General features: G+C 50.2%; 1 protein-coding gene across 6 annotated transcripts in view; it reads left to right on the forward strand.

Moving 5' to 3' along the window:
- DLGAP4 (DLG associated protein 4) overlaps positions 1 to 21,046 on the forward strand; it is a 473,125-nt gene that overhangs the window by 394,610 nt on the left and 57,469 nt on the right. For 4 of the 6 annotated variants that reach the window (XM_074970246.1, XM_074970245.1, XM_074970248.1 and 1 more), the window contains one exon: positions 1,449 to 1,695. In XM_074970246.1, the coding sequence (XP_074826347.1) occupies positions 1,449 to 1,695 (247 nt within the window). Of the gene's footprint in view, positions 1 to 1,448; positions 1,696 to 19,389; positions 19,527 to 21,046 lie in introns of those variants that run through there. The other 2 variants (XM_074970251.1, XM_074970250.1) reach the window with 2 other exon arrangements.

The raw sequence follows: 21,046 nt of genomic DNA on the forward strand, positions 1-21,046 counted from the left end.
AAATATTTGCTACACTGAAGCCACTAATGCATCTTCAGAGAAAGTCTCTTTGTGTTCCTTGGTCACAACCCTTTAGCCAGTCGTTTGACACGATAAAAGCTTTGGGAAATGAGCAGGGCATGTACTGTCTGGTGCTTGCATGATCCTGGTGTCCTGGATTTGACTGAGCCAAAATGATCAGCATTCAAATCTCCAGCCTGGATCTTCCCAGCCCAGCTTGCTTTGGAGCTCAGATGGGAGCCAAGCAGCATCCATAAGATTGCGTGTGTACTTGGGAGTGTGTTTCTGTGCATGTGAAAGACTAGAAGAGTGTATGTGTGAGAGAGGGAATGGGTGTGGCTGAGTGTAGGTGTGAGAACACCCCAGAGCCTCATCTCCCACTCAACCTTTCTGATCTAGCGCCCGCTGAGGCCAGTGGGGCTCCAGTGAGGGTTGATCAGACCCCTGGAGATCAGGGTAGGGGGCACTTTGAATAACTTCCAGGAGACTTTGGGAAAAGGGTGAGAAAGAGCAGACAGTTGGGCGTGGAGGTAAATTACAGAGGTGGGGCTAAGAGAGAGATAATTATTATTCTTGCAGTCAGACCAGAACACCTTGTTGACTAATCACTTATCTGTATTTACTGGTATGTTTATTAATTTCAGTCCAGCTCTTATTTTATCTGAACCCCTCCTTAGTTAAAATCTGACATGATTATCTGCTTCTACGGCAAGCTAATGCCAGCCTGGGATGGACCCAGGGCATACAGGAAGCAGGGGAAGCTGGGATGGAGCTGGAGTGATGATTGGGAAGCAGAGAATGGAGCAGCCTTCAGAGAGGTTGCACTGCCTGGTCTCTGGGTCCCCGCCTTCTACCTGACTATTCACAGCCATTCATTTAGCCATTGATGGCCTGGCTGAGGTCTTCACTACAGGGGTACTCAGGGATGCAGGATCAAACTGATCACTGGATTTGGGGTCAGGAAGGGACTCCCCCACAGGGCACATCGGTAGGGACCTCAGCAGGTTTTTGAGCACTGATCAAGGAATTTAATTGTAACCCACCCCCTTCATGCCCCTGCTGAGCCACTCAGGGTGCTGTACAATAATTCATAATGTGTGGAACTTCCCTGGGACCTTCCACTGAGGATCTCAAAGCACTTTGCAGACGCCAGTGAGTTAAGTCTCACAACACCCCAGCAAGACAGGCAAATAGGTGACTTGTGTCAGGCCAAAAATCCCAGTGAATGGAAGATTTTGGCATAGAACCTGTCCCCCCGCTGGCTCTGACCACTACACCATGCTGCCTTGCTACAGATAAAATTAAATCCATGTATAAACACAACACCTTGATAAAAACTGCCCTGATAGAGCTATGCACTGGGCAAGACAGGGTTGTTACAGGTGGTAGACGGGAGGGAGCAGGTTCTGAATAGGAGGGCAGCTGACCCTGCCTCTCTTCCCCTGCAGACAAGGGAGGCAGAGCTGAGCGACCAGTATGAGACAGTCTGTGAATCAGCCTACAGTGAAGCCGAATCAGCTGCTGTGGAGGTGCTGGATCTGCCTCTGCCCAGCTACTTCCGCTCCCGGAGCCACAGCTACCTCCGAGCCATCCAGGCAGGCTGTTCCCAGGAAGAAGACATGGCCTCCCTCCGATCCCTCTCGCCGCCTCCCGCCAGCAGCATCAGTGGCAGCAGGACGCTCCCCAGCAACAGCAGTAAGTGCCATGGGGTGTGCATGGTGGAGGAGCCTGGGGTGGCAGGGGAGCCTTGGCACTGGGACTTGGGACTGGGGAAGCAGGCTCCGAATGAGACGGGAGCTGCAGGGCCAAGAACAGCTAGTGTCTGATACCCTGCTGGAATGTTGCCCCATTGGGCAGCACTAAGTTAGCTACCTGGGACTGCATCAAAATGGAAACAGAGCTGTCGGGTCTGGGGTTAGTTACTTTAATGCTGCTGGGTGTGCTAGGTGCAGCCCAGATGTCCTTGTTTGGTGCAACTGAGCTGTCTACATCAACGGGTGTCCAGACACCAACGTGGCCTTAGCCACCTAACAGAGCCTTTGCCGTGACAGCCAGACTTGCTGAGTTTGCCTCATGCTCTGTACGCCAGCTGGGGATTGAACCGGGGCTGTAGGAAGCCTCTGTTCTGTGTGAGGCTCTGGCTGAGCCAGTAGCAGCTGTACTAAGTCAGGGACCGCAGGGAAATTGCCTGCCATTGACAGAGGTTGTGGATCCCATTGATACAGGAGCTGAAGTTAGAGATGTTCCAAGCACTGCTGATAATTGGGGATGCTTGTACCTGAGCTTCATAGATGACCCCCATTTTGTATACCATCTGACTTTGAAACCAGAGGGAGGGGTCCATTCCTTAATATACCTTGGTATATGGATCAGGTTGGGATACACTAGCCAGCAAGTTAAATACTTCATCATCCTTATCTCCCTCCTCCTCCTCTCTCCTGTGCGCCTGACTGTCATTCATGGAGCTAGCTTGGTGCAGCAGACAGAGGGTGAAGCCTTGCTCAGAGCATTCACCTTGAGACCTAAGAGGGTGAAAGTGATTTTGCTCCAGGTGTCTGTTTTCCCAAGGGGTGAGATCTCAGCGAGTCTCATGGCTACAAGGAACTGGCATTTAAACAAGATGCAGAAGCATGTGGATAATGGAGGGGGTGGAGTTTAGAAGGTTTGGCCCCCATTTCCTGGGTGATAATGGAAGAGAGATGGCATTTGTTACTAGCATGGTAACTCCTGTGGGGTCTCCCCATAGGAGCTCTGTGTGGGTCACACTTAGGGCTCAGTTAAAGTGTTTCTTGTGAATATAGTGCTAGTGAAAGGTGAAAGATTGACAGCCCTGCAGACAAGCCCTGTATTCATCCAGCAACAGATCGGGCAGCAGCAGTAAAAGCATCCCTCACGTTACTCCACGAGTGGGCCCCAGCTGTGATCCAGAGGGACCACCTTTAGTGATGGGGGGAGCTCAGCTTCCATGGTCCATTCAAGCCAGGGCATTCTTGACAAGGGGGCCCATTTGCACTAACTGGAGATGAGGATGGTTTTGTGGTGTGGACATTTACCCACGAGGCCCTGGCCTAAGACTCATTGTCCTCCTTTCACAAAGGCCACCAGAGAGCCCTGCAAAACTCATTGGTTCCACTTCACAGGGAGATTGTGGGAACAGCAGGTTTTGAACCACCTGCCTTTGCACCCTCTGAGTCTCACTCTGAATTTCAAGGCCAAACAAGCCCTTGAACCTCCAAGTGCAGCCTTGAATTCCTGTGCAGAGACATGAACCAGTCCATGTTTGCTGGGCTCAGGGCCTTGAAGGTGGCAGACCTGGGCAGGGTTTGCAACACAACCCAAACTAGTGTAACTAGTAGATTCTCTGTAACACAAAGTCTTTAAATCATTATTTGAGGATTTCAGTGACTCAGGCTGAGGTCAGGGGTCTATTGTGGGAGTGGGTGGGTGAGGTTCTGTGGCCTGTGATGTGCTGACGGTCAGACTGGAACTAGATGATCATGTTGGTCCCTTCTAGCCTTAAATTCTATGAGTCTAGTAGAGTAAATGCAGGTAGACTTCCCAGTTTGTTATGAACATTTTGCATATCTCAGGATGTGGGGAGCTGGCAAAGTGAAGAGGCAGAGAAGCAGGTGACAGATTAGAGGAAGAGAGGTGGGAGTGGCTGGTGATAGTTTAGGCCTAGATCAATGGAAGTTAGGGCCTTATGTACCTTTGAGGCTAGTCCTCTGTCAAAGTCGCTTTGGCCTGGGCTGCACTGCGGGGCGGTTCGAACTAAGGTACGCAACTTCCGCTACACTATTCGCGTGGCTGCAGTCGAAGTATCTTAGTTTGAGTTATCTGGCCATCCTCACGGCGGCGAGTCGACCACAGCGGCTCCCCCGTCGACTCCGCTTACTCCTCCTGCCGAGGTGGAGTACAGGCGTCGATTCGGGGATCGATTTATCGTGTCTAGACGAGATGCGATAAATCGATCCCCGGTAGATCGATCACTACCCGCCGAGCCGGTGGGTAGTGAAGACGTACCCTTTAACCACCAGACAGCAGGGAATTTATCTGTTGGCTGAACAGGCACCAGTTCCTTCATGTCTATGGTGAACTTTGCCTATAGAAATGCTAAATACTCAATACATGTATTACCCACTGTGTAATGGGCTGGAACCAAAGCCCCGGATACAAACATCCCTGAATTGGGGGTCAGATGGGAGCCAGATCTAACTCCAAACTTCAAGGCAACAATGAAACAACCCAAACCTCAGACTCCCAGTGCCCCGCGAATTTGGCTCATCATCGTCACTTAGCAAATAATAATACGTTCAGATCCCAATTCCTTAGCTCATCTTTACTGCTCTTGGATGCAGCATTATTGGTTCCAGACAGACCCGTCTCTATAATTACTAGTATATTTGGTGTAAATCAGGAGTAGCTCCATTACCCTGGCATATGTAAGAGACCTGACATACTTCTGATCTGTGTTGTGATTAGCAAAAGGCAATTCTCAGGTATTCCAGGAAGATTGTAATAATAATGGTTCTGATGTTGGGCAGTCCACAGGAGGTGGCTGTGATGCTCAGACTATGTTGCACTTAGATGGCAATTTTCCTCCCAAAGGGCTTGGTATATTTTACATACAGGAATGGTTTCAATTATCACTAAAACGCAGCCAGCTCTGAGGTGATACACAGCCGCTGTTAACACTACACAGCAACTCTTTAGGACAGGACAATTTAGGATAGGAAGTGAAGAATACTGAAACCAGTAATGTAGGGCAAGAAGTGAGGAACACTCTATGCAGTTGAAATCACAGTGGAAATTTAGGTAGGTGGAATGCTATGAGCCACGTTGGAATTGGGCCAGATCAGCAGGAATAGCAGTCTTGCAAAAAGTGTCATGGCATGTTTAATGATTACAAGTGCACTTCGATTCTGCAGTGATGGGCCCCCTATCAAGGCAGGGTGGAAGTGACCAGGGCATCAGTTTTACATCTCATCCAAAAGGCAGCCTGCCTGTCCTGCCAGCACCGTGCTGGGGAATGATGATTCATTCAGTACTGACTCGTGGGAAGGATGCTTATTGCACGACAGGCACCACCAGCTGCTAGGTATAGCTAGGAGGTCTCCCATTCCGATTGTAACTGATCTTGATGCTTTTAGCTTATGACAAGCACTCTTCAAGACGGCATGGCCACAGAGATAGGCTGGAGCCACACCTGTATGTGTATCAATGTCATATCACTGTCTTAGCAGAACAAGGACTAACGTGCGCCTTTTCTTAGTCAAGGAAGCGCTGATCTTGAGCACGATTCATTGCACACCTTCCTATCTTATCACCCTCACCCTCGCCCCAAGGTCTCACTCCAGATGGAAAGGTCTGTTTCCCCAGACTGGGCTGACAGCTGTTTGCAGAGTAAGCACAACCTAATGGTGATATTTTCAGAAGTGCCCACTGTTGGCCTAACTCTGCTCCTATGGATGTCAGTGGTGCCAACTGGGCACCCTTTGGAAAATGCCACCCTACATGTTCAGGAAGATGTGGCAAACTGGGGAGGGAGTACTCCCAGGTTTCAGAGGACTATGCTATAATAGGACTGAGATTTGCAGAGAGATCAGATTATTACCACCAACATTTGCCTCTTCAATACGGAAATCGTTCAGATGTCTTGGGTGATGATGTGAACAGAGTACTTCCCCCAAAGTTTTAATTTGCCAGTGGGTTGGTGGGGGAGGGGTCAGTTTGGTACCTTTATCTCAACTTCCTTCGGAACACCTAAAAGTGTGTGTATCTCTTTAAATCCCTTGACGCAATGGCATCTCGGTTGTGCCTCTCAGCTGTTCCTGGGTAACTGGAGAGCACAGTCGGTTTGGTTCCTTTGCCCCCCCACTCACCCACCCACCCCCAGCACACTTGCTGTTGTCATTCTCCATTGCCTCACAAAGTTCACGGTGCGTCATGTTGTTTGGGATGGCAGACAGCAGTGTTGTCTGCAGACAGAAGCTCCGGATTTTGTGGCTTTTCAGTTTCTAGATTTGGCTTGTCACTTTGGCAGTGGGAAACAGCAACATCCACTGCTCAGCCTTGCAGAAAGGAGAGAGTCGGCTGTTCTGAGATGCTAGTTCTGGTCCTCCCAAGTGGTGGCCACAGCACGTGCTCTGGGCATGTGTCAGGGTTCCGTCCCCACTCTGAACTCTAGGGTACAGATGTGGGGACCCACATGAAAGACCCCCCAAGCTTATTTCTACCAGCTTAGGTTAAAAACTTCCCCAAGGCACAAATCCTTCTTTGTCCTTGGATGGGTACTGCTGCCACCACCAAGTGAGTTAGACAAAGATTCAGGAAAACGACCACTTGGAGTTTCTGTTTCCCTAAAATATCCCCCCGAGCCCTTTCCCCCCCTTTCCTGGGGAGGCTTGAGAATAATATATCAACCAAATAGGTAAACCAGATTCTTTAAAAAACAGAACTTTATTATAAAGGAAAAAAAAGTAAAAGAAGCCCTCTGTAAAATCAGGATGGAAGGTAACTTTACAGGGTAATCAGATTCAAAACACAGGATTCCCCTCTAGGCAAAACTTAAAAGTTACAAAAAACAGGGATAAACCTCCCTCTTAGCACAGGGAAAATTCACAAGCTAAAACAAAAGATAATCTAACACCTTTCCGTGCTTTACTTACAATTTTTGTAATCCTAGATATTATTTCAGGCAGGGTTTTAAGAGATGGTTTTTCCTGCCCCTGGTCCCTCTCTGGCTCCAAGAGAACCCACACAAAGAGACAAAAAAAAACCTTCCCCCACAGATTTGAAAGTATCTTCTCCCCTTATTGGTCCTTTTGATCAGGTGCCAACCAGGTTATTTGAGCTTCTTAACCCCTTACAGGTAAAGGAGGGATTTTATGCTACCCTTAGCTGAATGTTTATGACAGCATGCAAGGAAGCGTTTTGGGAACACAGGATAGGGGATGAGATTCCTAGATGCTAACAGCACCTGACCATGTACAGCAGGATCAGAAACCTGAAATAACCAGAGGGCCTAGCACTGGCACTTGGGGTGTGGTCATCCCCGAGGCCTGCAGTCATGCCAGCCAGGGTCCTGTAGCATGCAGGAGTACTAGAAGACTGCAGTATTGACAAGAACCCACAGCAGTGCTGGGACCATGCAGGAGCATACAGTAATTCCAGCCCCGGGATCCTGCAGTAACACTAAGAACAGCCAGCAATGCCAGACCCCTGCATTAACATATGCCAAACTGTGGTAACACAGAGAGCCAGCAGCAATCCCTTCTGCTAATGAGGAACTTGAAGGGCAGCCTAGTAACAGCGGTGATGGGCGAGCCTGGCAGCTGCCATGCCCACTAGCCCATGGAGACACGCGCACAGACCCTTTCCTGCTTCTCTTCTTCTTCGCTTGTCTATCGCTCCGCAGCCGCATGCAGCACTTCCCCTAGCGCGTGATGACAGTCCCTGCTCTGAAGAGATTACAGGCAATACCAATCAAGGCGAGACAGCGCCCTGGAAGAGATAACAGGGATGGGTGGGATAAAGAGAGGAAGGTTATGGGGCTTAGGGTGACCAGATGTCCCGATTTTATAGGGACAGTCCCAATTTTCGGGGCTTTTTCTTATATGGGCACCTATTACCCTCCACAGTCTGTCCCGATTTTTCATATTTGCTGTCTGGTCACCCTAATGGGGCTGCTGGGTTGCTTCCCACATTGCATGCTCCCCTTCCAGGCCCTGCACATCTCCACTCCTGCCTGCACCCCTCCCCCAGCCCTGTTTATCTCTGCATCTGCTCTCCTGATTGCTCCCCTTAGGTTATCGCCTTCTCAGCTTCCCGCCTTCTCAGCTTCCCACCTTCTCTCATGCCCCTCTGTTTGCCTGGAGCTTGCCGCTCCCTGTGAGCCCAGCCTGCTGCCTCTCCTCCTTCAAATCTGCCAGCACCATCTCCTCCCCCAAAGCAAGCCTGATGCTGGTCTCAGCACTGCTGTATATCAGGATGAACTCCACTGATATCTGTGGGCATCACAGTGGTGCTTCCCAGTGGTGGAGCTTGCACTGGGTCCCCCGGATTAATTGGCTTTGTTTCTATGTCTGCTGGCGGGGGCACCTAGAGCCTTGGACAGGTTCCTCTTAACCGGGGTGTATCAACCTAAATCAGTGACTAAGACTAGTGTATGGGACTCAGAGTCAGGCACAGTGTCTATGCCATGCTGAACCTTACCTGTCATCTGTGTACACTGCTGGGCTGAGTTAGACTGGTTGAGTGAGCCTAAATCTCCTCTCACTTGGGCCAGGGTGACACTGATGTGACTCCAGGAATGGCCCTGCTTTGCACCAGTGTAGGTGGGAGGAGAAGCAGGCCTCCTGTCTGTATGGGTATGCTGTGAAGTGTTGTGTACATCAGCAGAGCTGTATCAGGGATGGCCATGAAGACGCCCATTCACTCACACCTTTGGCTCAAGGCCCTTGGTTCTGTGATTGGGGGTGATTTGGGAAAGAGGGAGATAAGGGAATATAAGTGATGTCGGGGAGCCAAGCTTTAAAATTGAACAGCATCACTGAGCCTCAGTCCCCAGCTGATTAAAGCCCGCGTGCTCTCCCTCCTGCCTGATTTCATGGAGTACTCGCAGCTTTCCACCTGTTGGGTAGGTGTGTGCATGGGCGTGGGCGTGTGTGTGTGTGAGTGTGTTGGGAGTGGGGGTGAGGTTTGGCAGCCATCACACCTTTGATCAGCTGTACCACTCCAGTTCCTCCTGCAAATGCATGTGTCAGTTGCACATTACATGGCAATTAGCTCACATTTCACAGCCAGCAAGAGAGATGATGAGCTACCCTTGATCTAGCCTCAAACAGTGTCTCTGTGCCTTGCAAAGCGTGAGATGAACAAAGCCCTGGTGAAAGCTATTCAGCTAATTGCCAGGAGTTCTGCCGACAGCCATTCTGGATGCTTTGCTGTAACAAAGAGCTCCCTCTCGTTCCCGGCCCTAGTTCCCTCTCATTAGGAGCAGAGCTGGGCAATTGCATGCCCAATATTCCTCTGCTGAACAGCAGAGAGAGCCATGTTCAGAGAGGGCTGCCGAATGTTTCTGTCTGGGGGGCGGAGGAAGATTTTCTTTGACAGTTACCTGACAAGGTGAGATCCCAGATCCATGGACTCCATCTCCTCATCAAACACCTGAAACAGCACAAAGAACCTGGACAAAAGGAACTTCCCACCTGCCCGCTCTCAGAACTCCCAGCCCTGTGACAGAAAGGAAACACACATGCCTTCAGCCTTCCTGCCACAGGAGCAAAAGCCACTGACGGACTATGGCAAATACACCTACTGAGAGTAATTAAACCTGCTTTTGCCAGGCCTTCTGGGTTACAGCTTCGTAAGCCTAGCCAAAAGGAGGGGTCTTCTAGAATAACAGTGGGGTAATTCTATTTATGGCAACATCATTTGGTGGGAATAATGTCCTGGCCTGGTCCATGAAGGTAGACTCCCGGGAAACCCTAACATCATCGACTTTTCCAGGACAGGTTTCAGAGTAGCAGCCATGTTAGTCTGTATTCGCAAAAAGAAAAGGAGTACTTGTGGCACCTTAGAGACTAACGAATTTATTTGAGCATAAGCTGTCATGAGCTACAGCTCACTTCATCGGATGCATTCAGTGGAAAATACAGTGGGGAGATTTATATACACAGAGAACATGAAACAATGGATGTTACCATACACACTGTAAGGAGAGTGATCACTTAAGGTGAGCTATTACCAGTGGGGGGGGGACCTTTTATAATTATAATCAAGGTGGGCCATTTCCAGCGGTTGACAAGAACATCTGAGGAACAGTGGTGGGGGTGGGGGGAGGATAAACATGGGGAAATAGTTTTACTTTGTGTAATGACCCATTCACTCCCAGTCTCTATTCAAGCCTAAGTTAATTGTATCCAGTTTGCAAATTAATTCCAGTTCAGCAGTCTCTCGTTGGAGTCTGTTTTTGAAGTTTTTTTGTTGAAGAATTGTCACTTTTAGGTCTCTAATCGAGTGACCAGAGAGATTGATTGTTCACCTGCACATCCACCAATGTGATATATGCCATCATGAGCCAGCAATGCCCCTCTGCCATGTATATTGGTCAAACTGGACTGTCTCTACGTAATAGAATAAATGGACACAAATCAGACGTCAAGAATTATAACATTTAAAAACCAGTCGGAGAACACTTCAATCTCTTTGGTCACTCGATTACAGACCTAAAAGTGGCAATTCTTCAACAAAAAACCTTCAAAAACAGACTCCAACTAGAGACTGCTGAATTGGAATTAATTTGCAAACTGGATACAATTAACTTAGGCTTGAATAGAGACTGGGAGTGGATGGGTCATTACACAAAGTAAAACTATTTCCCCATGTTCATTCTCCCCCCACCCCCGCCACTGTTCCTCAGACGTTCTTGTCAACTGCTGGAAATGGCCCACCTTGATTATCACTACAAAAGTCCCCGTCCCGTCCCCTGTCCCGTCCCCGCTCTCCTGCTGGTAATAGCTCATCTTAAGTGATCACTCTCCTTACAGTGTGTATGGTAACACCCATTGTTTCATGTTCTGTGTGTATATAAATCTCCCCACTGTATTTTCCACTGAATGCATCCGATGAAGTGAGCTGTAGCTCACGAAAGCTTATGCTCAAATAAATTTGTTAGTCTCTAAGGTGCCAAAAGCCCTCCTTTTCTTTTTTCCAGGACAGCCCATCCTGGTGTCCGCAAATCGTCCTCTGTAGTCCACCAGAGCCTGCATAATAATGGAGTAGTGCCCTTTTTGGTGTACGTGCTCCTTGAGAAGGGCAAGCAATGGGCTCTGGCACAGCTTGGAAACCCCATTCTCTCAAAACCAGCAGTTACTTCAAGGATATTGATTATACCAGCCACCTCTGGGTAAATCACATGCCTGAACGCGTCAGAAACCTCCACCACAGTCGACTTTCCAGCACCTAACTGGTTAGCAATGGATCTGTAGCAGTGTGGGGTAATCAGCCTCCAGAGATGGTTATAGCAACCCGCTTCTGAATGTGCCAGGCCACCCTCACGCGTGTGTCATGACTCTGGAGGCTCTGAGCAAGCTGCTCATAAAGCTCCAGAAATGTAGCTTTCTTCATGTGAAAGTTCCTTCCTGGGCCCACTGCTGGTCGTCCCAGGTCCACATGATGATGTGATCCCACCAGTCTGTGCTCGTGACCCTGCTCCAGAAGCACTGGGCTATGTAGGGGCCTGCTGAGCATCCATGAGGTGACAGGAGGCAGAATTAAGGGATCTTCCCTTCCTGGCCTGTCTGGGTATATAATGGGGTCCCCTAATCCCTCTCATTTGAGGAATCAAAAGTGAGAAGCAGCTGTACTGTGCACACTCAGCAGAGAACGCAATTCAGCAGCTGTCGGTGAAAGACTGAAGCTCAGGAGCAGAGACCATAGCAGCCCCATTACTACTCATATCAACCAGAGCTGACCCATGCCAGCCTTCAAAGGGAGAAATTATTTTTCCCTTCAGATTTTCTTCTTCTTGTTGACCTAGATTTCACGTTCCAGAAATACCTTTCTCTGGCATACCAGCAGAAAGGGATTAGGTTGTGTGTGTGTGTGTGTGTGTGTGAGAGAGAGAGAGAGAGAGAGAGCAATTTATGTTCCATGCTGTGTGTGTATAAGGGACACAGAGAGGTCTGTATGTTCCATGCTGTGTGTGTAGAAGAATGAGATCTGTGTGTATTTTTATGTATATTTTTCTCTCTTGTGCCCTTTCCCTACGATGGTGGAAACTAGGCTAGCAATAACTGTGCTCTAAACGCTCCCTTTCCCCAGGAAGTCAATAGCATTGTTCTGTTGCATAGTTAAAATGGCGCTTTCAGCCATCAACAAAAAAACCTCTGTCCCCCCGGGTCAGTGAAACCAAGTTCGAACTGCACTTTGCTATCACAGTTTCAGTCTTAGTGTGGACTGGACCTCTATTTGGGAATGTTTTCTCCTTGGTGCTCTGTGTCCGTGTGGGTGTTTCTGGGACCCCAGCATCCTGGCTGGTACGTGGTCTGGAGCAGTGGTGGGGGAAAATGTGTAACTTACACAGAATCCCCTGCAAATGGTAACAAGTTGCAGTCAACAGGGGACTCTGCATTGCACCCCCAGGCACAGACAGTGTCAGTTCAGCGTGCAGGGTAGCTGCCCACAGAAGGAGCACATGCAGGGAAAAGTGGTTGTGGCCACAGGATCCAAGCCAGCACTGCATGTTTGCCCCAGCAGTGTGCGCATTGCAGACAGGATAGAAATGAAGCAGCTGGGGACACTTTACGTTAGATGTTATAACTATGGGAGACTGGTGCCCCTGGACAGTGGAAGCCACAGAGGGATCAGAGGCTCAGGCAGTAGTATAACATCCCAGGGCCTTCTATACGAGGAGAGATCAAAAAGTCTGGGACTGTTCTGCTTAGAAAAGAGATGACTAAGGGGAGTGATGATAGAGATCTATAAAATCATGAATGCTGTGGAGGAAGTGAATAAGGAAGTGTTGTTTACCCCTTCACATAGCACTAGACCTAGAGATCACCCAATGAAATGAATAGACAGCAGGTTTAAAACAAACATAAGAAAGTACTTCTTCACACAACGCACTGTCAACCTGTGGAACTTGTTGCCAGGGGATGTTGTGAAGGCCAAAAGTATAACTGGTTCAAAATGGAACGAGATAAGTTCATGGAGGATGGCTGGGTCCATCAATGGCTATTAGCCAGGACGATCAGGGACACAACACCATGTTCCGGATGTCCCTAAGCCTCTGACTGTGAGAAGCTAGGACTGGAGGACAGGGGGTGGATCACGGATAAATTGCCCTGTGTTGTTCATTCCCTCTGAAGGCACTGGCACTGGCTACTCTGAGATGGGATACTGGGCTAGATGAAACGTTGTGAATGTGGCCATTCTTATGGAGCTTCCAGGGGGTCTGCAGGGCTAACACGCCTGGAGATAGAGTAGCCTTTATGGCTGATTTGTCAGGCTCACAGTTGCAGTACACATAAGTTGCACTTACGTGTCACTTTGATGCAGCTCACTGTGCTGTTGAGCTGCTCTCAGTCTCTTCCTGACTGCTACCGCCAGGCCATGCTGCCTCCTGACCAATGCAGTTACCAGCAGGGACGGAGTCCGAGCCTGCTATTCACCACTCTCCGCTGCTGGTCACAGGCTGGCCTGGGTCCCGCTCGTGATGTTCCATGTTGTTGCTGTGCCCCTTGAACTGGTCTCCTAGATTGTGGTATGAGCTGCCTTCCCTTTCACCTTCTAACAGCAGTGAGCACGGGGCTGCTTGTGCCTGCACCATTCCGCACTGTTTGGGAGGTGGCTGGTCCGAGGTGCTGCGCGCACCCTTTATGGGCATGTTTGTGGTTTCTGCACTTACCTCATGTAATTCTACCTCTGCTCTCAGCATGCATGTTCCTTTCTGTCTGTGTGTCCCCCCTGCTGCTGTGGGTAGATGGGTCTTTCTCTCTGTCCCCCTGTGCCAGATTCCCTCTTGTGATCTGGCCTCATTACACTACCTTAGTGGCACAAAGGATCTGGAAAGCAACTGGATCTCCTCAGCGACTGCGGGGCCAGCACTACCAGCTCCTACGCCACCCCCTCCTGCAGGGGTCATGTGGGAAGGGACCTGGCCTCACCGCAGTTGCACTCTGCCTCTTCTCAACTGGGTAGAGGCCCTTAAGGGCCATGGCCTGCTGGCATTGTGTAAAGCAGCCCCAGTGCTGCTGTGCTGTACACTGGGGCCAAGAGATCTGGGCTGCCAGAATCAGGGAGCCACAACTGGCTTCCGTGCAGCCCTCCTCTGAGCTGTGCCCAACTTCCATCTCTGTGTCTCCACTTTGGGGCCTCTCTGCTATGGCACTGCCATGATTGTACTTTGCACTTACAGGCACCTAAGAAAACCAAATGTGCCTGCTATGAAATGCTAAAGTTCATAGAGTCTGATCGTACTGGGAAATTCATGCAAGTACCTCCCAGTTCATTCAGCAGGAGCTGAGTGCATGCATCTCCCAGGGTCGTAAGGCTGAATGGGAATTACTCTTCGTGAGTCTGTCCCGTGCATACACGTGTTTTTCTCTCCCTTGCTCTGTCCTCTCTCTCCTGCTGGGCTGTTTCTCTCTCTTGTTTCAGTGCCTTCCTGTTGCTTTTTTCCATCTGATGAGTCACTGTCTGAGTATCAATAAGGACTCAGAAAGAGAACAAGTTAGATATTTTAAAAGCCAGACAGAGCCCTGTGTATGTAACAATCCCTCCACCAGGGGTCATTCTGAATTTCTAGGATCTGCACCTGTCTCATAGGCAGGAAGCAATTGAATCGACATGTGCTTTGTTTTTCTTGGCAAACTGTAGTGAGGTGCTGGAGCTGCTAGGATCACACTCAGATCCAAAGTTGTGTGGTTCAGGTGTGGATCTGAGCCTCTGCAGAGCTCAGAAAAGGGTGGTTGGGTCCTAGGCAGGGTTCTCCTTTGGGCTCATCTTCCTGTTTGGCTTTTGATACGCGCTCAGACACATCAATAATGATTCCATTGCTGGAAATCAGAAAGCATGTCCAAAGTACAGATCCCATCTCACTAATGCCTGCCTTGAATAGGAAGTGTCTGAGTCGAGTGGGGGCAGTTACCAATGGACTATCTGATTTCTGTTCACTTTGAAAGCCAGTTTGCTCATCTCTGCAGAGAGTAGTGCAATCAAAGTCATAAATAAATCAGAGCTCTCAAGGACTTATTGTAACAGCAAGTAATTCAAACAGTACACACACTCCCTGCCTGGGTAGTCCAGGGAACCAGACTACCTGTGGAGCCAGAATCCCATGACAGGCAAGACCTCCTGTAAACAAGCTTATCAAGGCAGAGCTGCTGCTCCCACAACCGTGGTCACTGGCATGGCAGCCTAGGAACATAGTCGCGGCCATCCTGGTCAGACTGTGGCATGGGTGTAGTCAGAAAATCACCTGGTCTTGCAAGGGCATTACCTTGATGATCAAACAGACCTTCCCCATCTACTAGGATCCTACCAGCCTCAGCACATAGATTTTCATTTCTGAGGAGCAGTTGCAGCAGAGCCAGGACAGGAGCAGCTAGACGCCCAGATTTGGACCCTACCGAGGTGGAACTCTCCGTTCCAGGAGTCCCAGACTCCAGTGGTTAGTGAGTCTGTTCCCAAGGGGGCTGTTTGGGTTTTCATGGTTCAGTTCTGCTCCTGGGTGGGCGAGGCTTATGTGTGGGTTGATTCGGGTCAGCCATTGTGTTCCTGGAAGGGCTGGAAGCTTGTTTTATGGATTCCCTTCCTCCCACTCCATCAATCCTAACTGTAACCTCATGTTTCAGGGCTGCATCTCAGAGGGTTTAATGTAAAACCAGGGCCACATGTGACTGCAGGTGGTGTCAAGTCAAATGAGAATTAAGCTAAATTCTCCCCCCATGACGGAGGCCTCCTTGGATGGAGGTGCACGGGAGGGAGAAGCAGTGAGCACAAAGACCCAGCCACTTCCACTTTCCTTTCCTTTCCTGTCTGTCTGTCTCTCCTCTAGAGAAAGACTTTCCTCTATGCCAGAGCTTGAAAGGCCAGACCCTGCTCTCAGTTATACCACCATAAACCAGGATTAAGCCCATTCTTCTTACTGGAGTTGCTCTAGATTTACACCACCGCAGCTGTGAGCAGAATCCAGACCCCCAGTGTGAGCATGAAGTCCAGCATCAAGTGTGACCTGAATCTGGCCCTGCACAAAAAGCCACGAGTAGAAACACAGGTCTGACCGAGTCCCAAAAGTCTGTGCCTGTCTCTCAAAAGAGGAGAATAGTGAGGAAATCTTGCAGGGAGTTGGGCCATCCCCAGCAGAACTCAGCCCTTCCCACTGAGAAATCTTGGGATTATATAACCCCTCCCCCATCCGTGGGGAAAGGAGCAGCTTGAGAAGAATGGGGTCTTGGAAGCGGCCCCTCAGCCAAAAAGCCTTTTGTGTGTGTGTGAGATTCTCTGGGCGAAGAGTCGTGCTGAGGAAGTTGTCACCATGGCACCCCGCTCTTTGTCACTCACTGGAGCTGTCAGCTCAGTGCGCCTGAGCCTGGCTGGCAGCTTCGGGACAATTCGTCTCGGCTGCGGAGCTGGGGTGGGAAAGGCAGTTTTTGTTTGGCAGAATTTCACCTCCAAACTCCCAATTTTGTTTGCAGTGATCTGTGTCCTGCTCTCTCCCCAAACCCACTGAACCCCCAAGGAAGGGCTGTTTTTGGAAGCCACCTTCGCACGTTTTCCCATCCCAAATGTGATACAGAACGCCTTGAACATCAAGCCAGTTTGTGTGTCGTGACGACTGTCCTGCACCTCAGTCAGTGTGTGCATGCAGAGCGGTGACACTCTCCCTCTGCCCTCCCCAGTCTGCACGGAGCCTCCTTGCAAGTGCCTCAGTTCTCATGAGCGTGGGCTCCAGTTCCAGGCAGTATCCCACCTCCAGATGCCATGCTGCTTCTCTCCCTCCTCGCTCTCTTACTTACGGGTGTATTTTCCTGCACCACAGACCATGGCATAAGCCCAGCCAGGCTGTGGAGCAAGGTGTATGTAACCAGGTGCCGTGTGCCCATCGGATGAGATCTGGGGTCAACTCTAAGTTAGTTAAGGCCAGAGGTTCCCAAGCCGGGGTTCATGGAGCACTTGCCAGTGATCCACTGGGAGCTGGCTTGTTACATGTTGCTGGGTTTCCAGGTAAGAGTAACAATATATGGAAAGGGGAGAAAAAACAGACACTGGGGTTAAAACTATTCACAAAGGACAAGACTTACTGCCCTGAAGTGTTAAACGTCCATTAAACACTGCCCTAATCTGACTGCTCCATGTAAGAAAATGTTGCCATGGAGATGATCTGAGAGACGTGTGAATGTGAAGGGTTGGATCCACAAGACAGTCTATTAACATATGTTCCACATTGTGAAAAAGTTTGGGAAGAGGCTGTTTGGGCAAAGTTTAAGGACTGGACGGAATATCAGAGAGGTTAATAGGATTTAATTAAGCAGTAATTGTTTCTCACCCTTTCTCCTGTTTCTTTGTCCACATTTACCTACACTTTGGTCCAGATTCTGAAAGATATTTAGGCTCCTAACAGCCATTGAAATCAGTGGAAGTTAGGAGCCTAAATACATTTTAGGATGTGAGCCGTAGACTGTAAACTATTCTGGGCGGGGATTTGGTTGGTGATCTCCTTGAACGATGGAGGATGATCAAGAGTCCATGCTGTCCTTTCTAGATCTGTCTGCTGTCTTTGATACCACTAATCATGAGGTTTTATTGACATATCTGTGTGTCACCCTCCTTGTCTGTCCTGCCCTCAATACCTGTAGTCACCAGCAAATATAGAGTGGTTGGGTTCTCTCCTATCTTAAGATAGTGTTGGGCATTTACTCCTGTGGCATCAGTAACCCCTATGGGGTGCCGGAATGGCCCGGTTTGTCATTCCTCCTGTTCAACATATGTACAAGGACATTGGGAGAGTTAATGAGGTGATACAGGCAGCAGTGTATTCAGTATGCTTCATGACACCCTGTTCTATGTCTCCATCACTCCTGTCCCAGCCAGTGCGGTGGAACAAATGATCTAGTGTCTATATGAGCTTGGGGCTTGGAGAAGATTAGCTGGGTACAATTCAGTCTGGATAAAATGGAGATAATGTTAGTAGGTTTGGGGAAGCACCTAAAAGAGCAGAAGCTTACTGTAGTGCCATTGACTGAAGGAGCGTGTCTGCCATTTGCATCCTTTGTTCAGATCCTGGGTTATTTCTTTCTGGGCCACCAGGGGTCAGTTGGAGCCAGGAGTGTTCTTCACCATATGGATCCTCTTCTTGCTCATGAAGGGACCTTAACCACAATCATCCATCCTTTGTTACTTTGAAGCTAGATTCCTCTAATGTGCTCTCTTGATGCTACACCTTGACATCATTGAGAATGTGCAGCTAATGCAAAATGCAGCTGCCCACTTATAAAGTGGAATTTCAAACCAGGAAGATATGACACCAGTGCTCTGGGAGCTGCATGGGCTGCCAATGTTTCCAGGTGGTGCTGGTTTTAACCTACAAATCCCTACATGGTTTCAACCTGGGAGAGCAACTCTCTCTCCATGCTATAAAGCACAACTGAGATTGGCAGAGGTCTTGAACTGGACCCCTTTGTTATAAATGAGAAGGAAGGGAGGTGCCATAAAGGCCCCTTGACTTTGCTCCCACAGAGCCCAGGACGGCTAACTTTCTGGGCACACTGTCTGCAGAGCCCATTTATTTTCGCCAGTTTGGGAGGTAGCTGGACAATCAGCTGCTATTAGGTAGGTAATAATTCTTAGCTCTTATCTAGTACAGCACTCAAAGCATTTCACACTATCCCCGTGAGGCAGGGCAGTGCTGTTGTCCCCTTTTTACAGAGGGGAACTGAAGCACAGAGAGGCTAAGTGACTTGCCCAAGGTCACACAGGAAGTTGATGGTGGAGCAGGGAATTGAACACAAATCTCCTGGGTCCTAGGTTTGGGCCCTAACCACTGGATTGCTCGGCTGTTGGTGAGAATGTTGCACTGGTAATTCACTGACTACTGTAAGATCTCAGCTGTTTGTGTGTAATATGGGGTCCTCCCCTTCTTAATATATCAGCAGTACCTAGAGCAGGGCCAGGCCAGAGTCATTAACCTCTCAGTGACCCAGTAATGCATGGAATAAATACAGATGAAGGGGAAGTGACATAATCCCTGATTTCCCCTGCCAGCAGCCACTGCTGAATGTGGTCTGAAAAAAGGGGGAGGGGGATCTATCATAATTGGGATCAAAGCATGCCCCTTGGCCACCTGGCTCCCCGTTTAGTTTTGGTTTGCTGGGTCTACGACACCCCCCCCCCCTTCTCCCACACGCACATTAAGCGCTGCTGGCAGCAAGGCCACTGGAGCACCCAAGCCCAGTTCCCCATCTAGCATCCAGACAGCTGGGGACCAGCTGACCCTGCCTTGGGGACACCAGGGGACCTGTGCTTTTTGGGGGGAGGTTGTGTTTGCGGGCCCTGAAGCCCAGGGGCTTTGTTGCCCACCAGGCGGTGGACCAGCTCCCTGTTCTGGGACCCCCGAGACCCCCACTGGCAGCACAGCCCCAGGGCAGAGCGAGGGTGGGGGGAGGCCTCAGGTCGGACTGCCCGGTGAGCACGTGCGGGAGTCCAGCTGGATCCGGCGTGATCTCTCCGCCCCCAACAGCGCCGGGCTCGGGGGCGTGGCCATCCCGGCTACCCCGGAGCCCCGCCCTGGGGCGGTGCACAGCTGCCGCGGCGGGGCGAGGCAAAGGGAGGTAGCGAGCCAGGCCCGTGCGGCTCTGCCCTTGTCCTGCCGCCCCCCGCCTTGCCCGGGCCCGCGAGCAGAGCGACTCCCCCCTCGGCTGCCGTGGCCCGTCCGCCGCCGCCGCCCCCCGCAGGAGGGAAGAGCCGCCGCCGCCCCTGCTTTGTGTCTCCCATGGCTTTGTGTCTGGAGCTGTGCAAGCGATGTGAGTGCGGGACTCGCCGGCCGGGGTTCCCCGGGGCTGGGGGCCGGGCCCCCGGGCGCGGCGCAGCCCCCCCCCCCCCCCAGGCGGGAGGCTTTGGGCTTGGACCCTGAGCCGCTCCGCTGGCTGGAGCGGCGCTGGGGAAGCGGGGTTGCTTTGTGTGGCGTGGCGCCTTGGGGGGCGGGGGACGGACCCCAGCCTTGCCGCGCGGCTCTGCGCTTAACAGCGAGGGGCTGCTGGGCCGGGTTGGTGTGTTCCCTGCGATGTGCCGACCCGGCCCTGGTCGCCCGGATCCGGGCAGGATGTGAGCTCATTGGCCTATATTTGTACTGTGCCGTCCCAAGCTCGGCCGACATGGATTTTTCTCGCTCCGAGTAATGACATTCGGATGCGCGGTGCTCGCTCGCCTTTGCCTGGGTTACGCGGCGAGTTTCGCCCTCCCGCTGCCAGCTGGGGCGGCTGGGTCTGTTAGTGCTCAGGCAGTTGCTGTCCTGCCGGGTCCCTTGTAAGGTAACTGCTGCAGGGTCACCTGGCATGAATACGGGTTTTCTTTTGAATAGGAAACCTGTGAAATGGGTTCCTGTCACTTGACACAGGAGGTAAGTTTTAAAAAGGGGGGATATATTTTTACAAAAGCAGCGGACAGTAGTTCCTGGTTTCCCTTATGGAAAAGTCTGACCGGCTCCAATCGGTATGAAAACAATAGGTTCCTATAAAAACTGAGTATGTTTCTATAGACACTAAGAGAATGAGCTCTTTATATACAGGTCTTAGAAACTGTCTCTATTAAATCCCCTAAATGAAGTTTGTGGGATTATTGTAGGGTTACAATCTATAGAACTCTTCCAGGGTGATATCACTCTGGCTCTGCACATCTATTCTAGTTAGTGTTTTGCTGTATAACTAAGGCATGATGAAATCTGTACACACAAAGGGGCCGTGGTGTATGAGAGGCTTGGATGGCTGGCTAAGTACATCCCACATGGGACAGTATTGCCTTCTATTTTGATTTAGTTTCTCTTCTTTTCCCCTTGCCCATATATCTCCCTGAACAATCTTGCTTCAGGGAGATATATGGATGTTGTGAAGGCCAAGACTATAACACGGTTCAAAAAAGAACTAGATAAATTCATGGAGGATAGGTCCATCAATGGCTATTAGCCAGGATGGGCAGGGATGGTGTCCCTAGCCTCTGTTTGCCAGACGCTAGGAATGAGCAACAGGGAAGGGATCACCTGTTCATTCCATCCAGGGCACCTGGCATTGGCCAGGTCGGAAGACAGGATAATGGGCTAGATGGACCTTTGGTCTGACCCAGTATGGCCGTTCTTAGGTTGCTTAAAGGGTAGTTACTATGGATCGGCAAGTGAGCCTAAGGCTTAATCTTGTCCCTCCTACCCTATTATCTGGGTGGGGGTGTTATGAAAATGTGTCTTGAGCAGTTTAAGATCTCTCACACACACACCCCCATCCATGAGCAGAAGATACTTCACATTTTTGGTTGGAATCCTGTGTTTTCCTCT

The sequence above is a fragment of the Natator depressus genome, chromosome 13 (genome assembly GCF_965152275.1).
Source record: "Natator depressus isolate rNatDep1 chromosome 13, rNatDep2.hap1, whole genome shotgun sequence".
Classification (NCBI taxonomy): Eukaryota; Metazoa; Chordata; order Testudines; family Cheloniidae; genus Natator; species Natator depressus.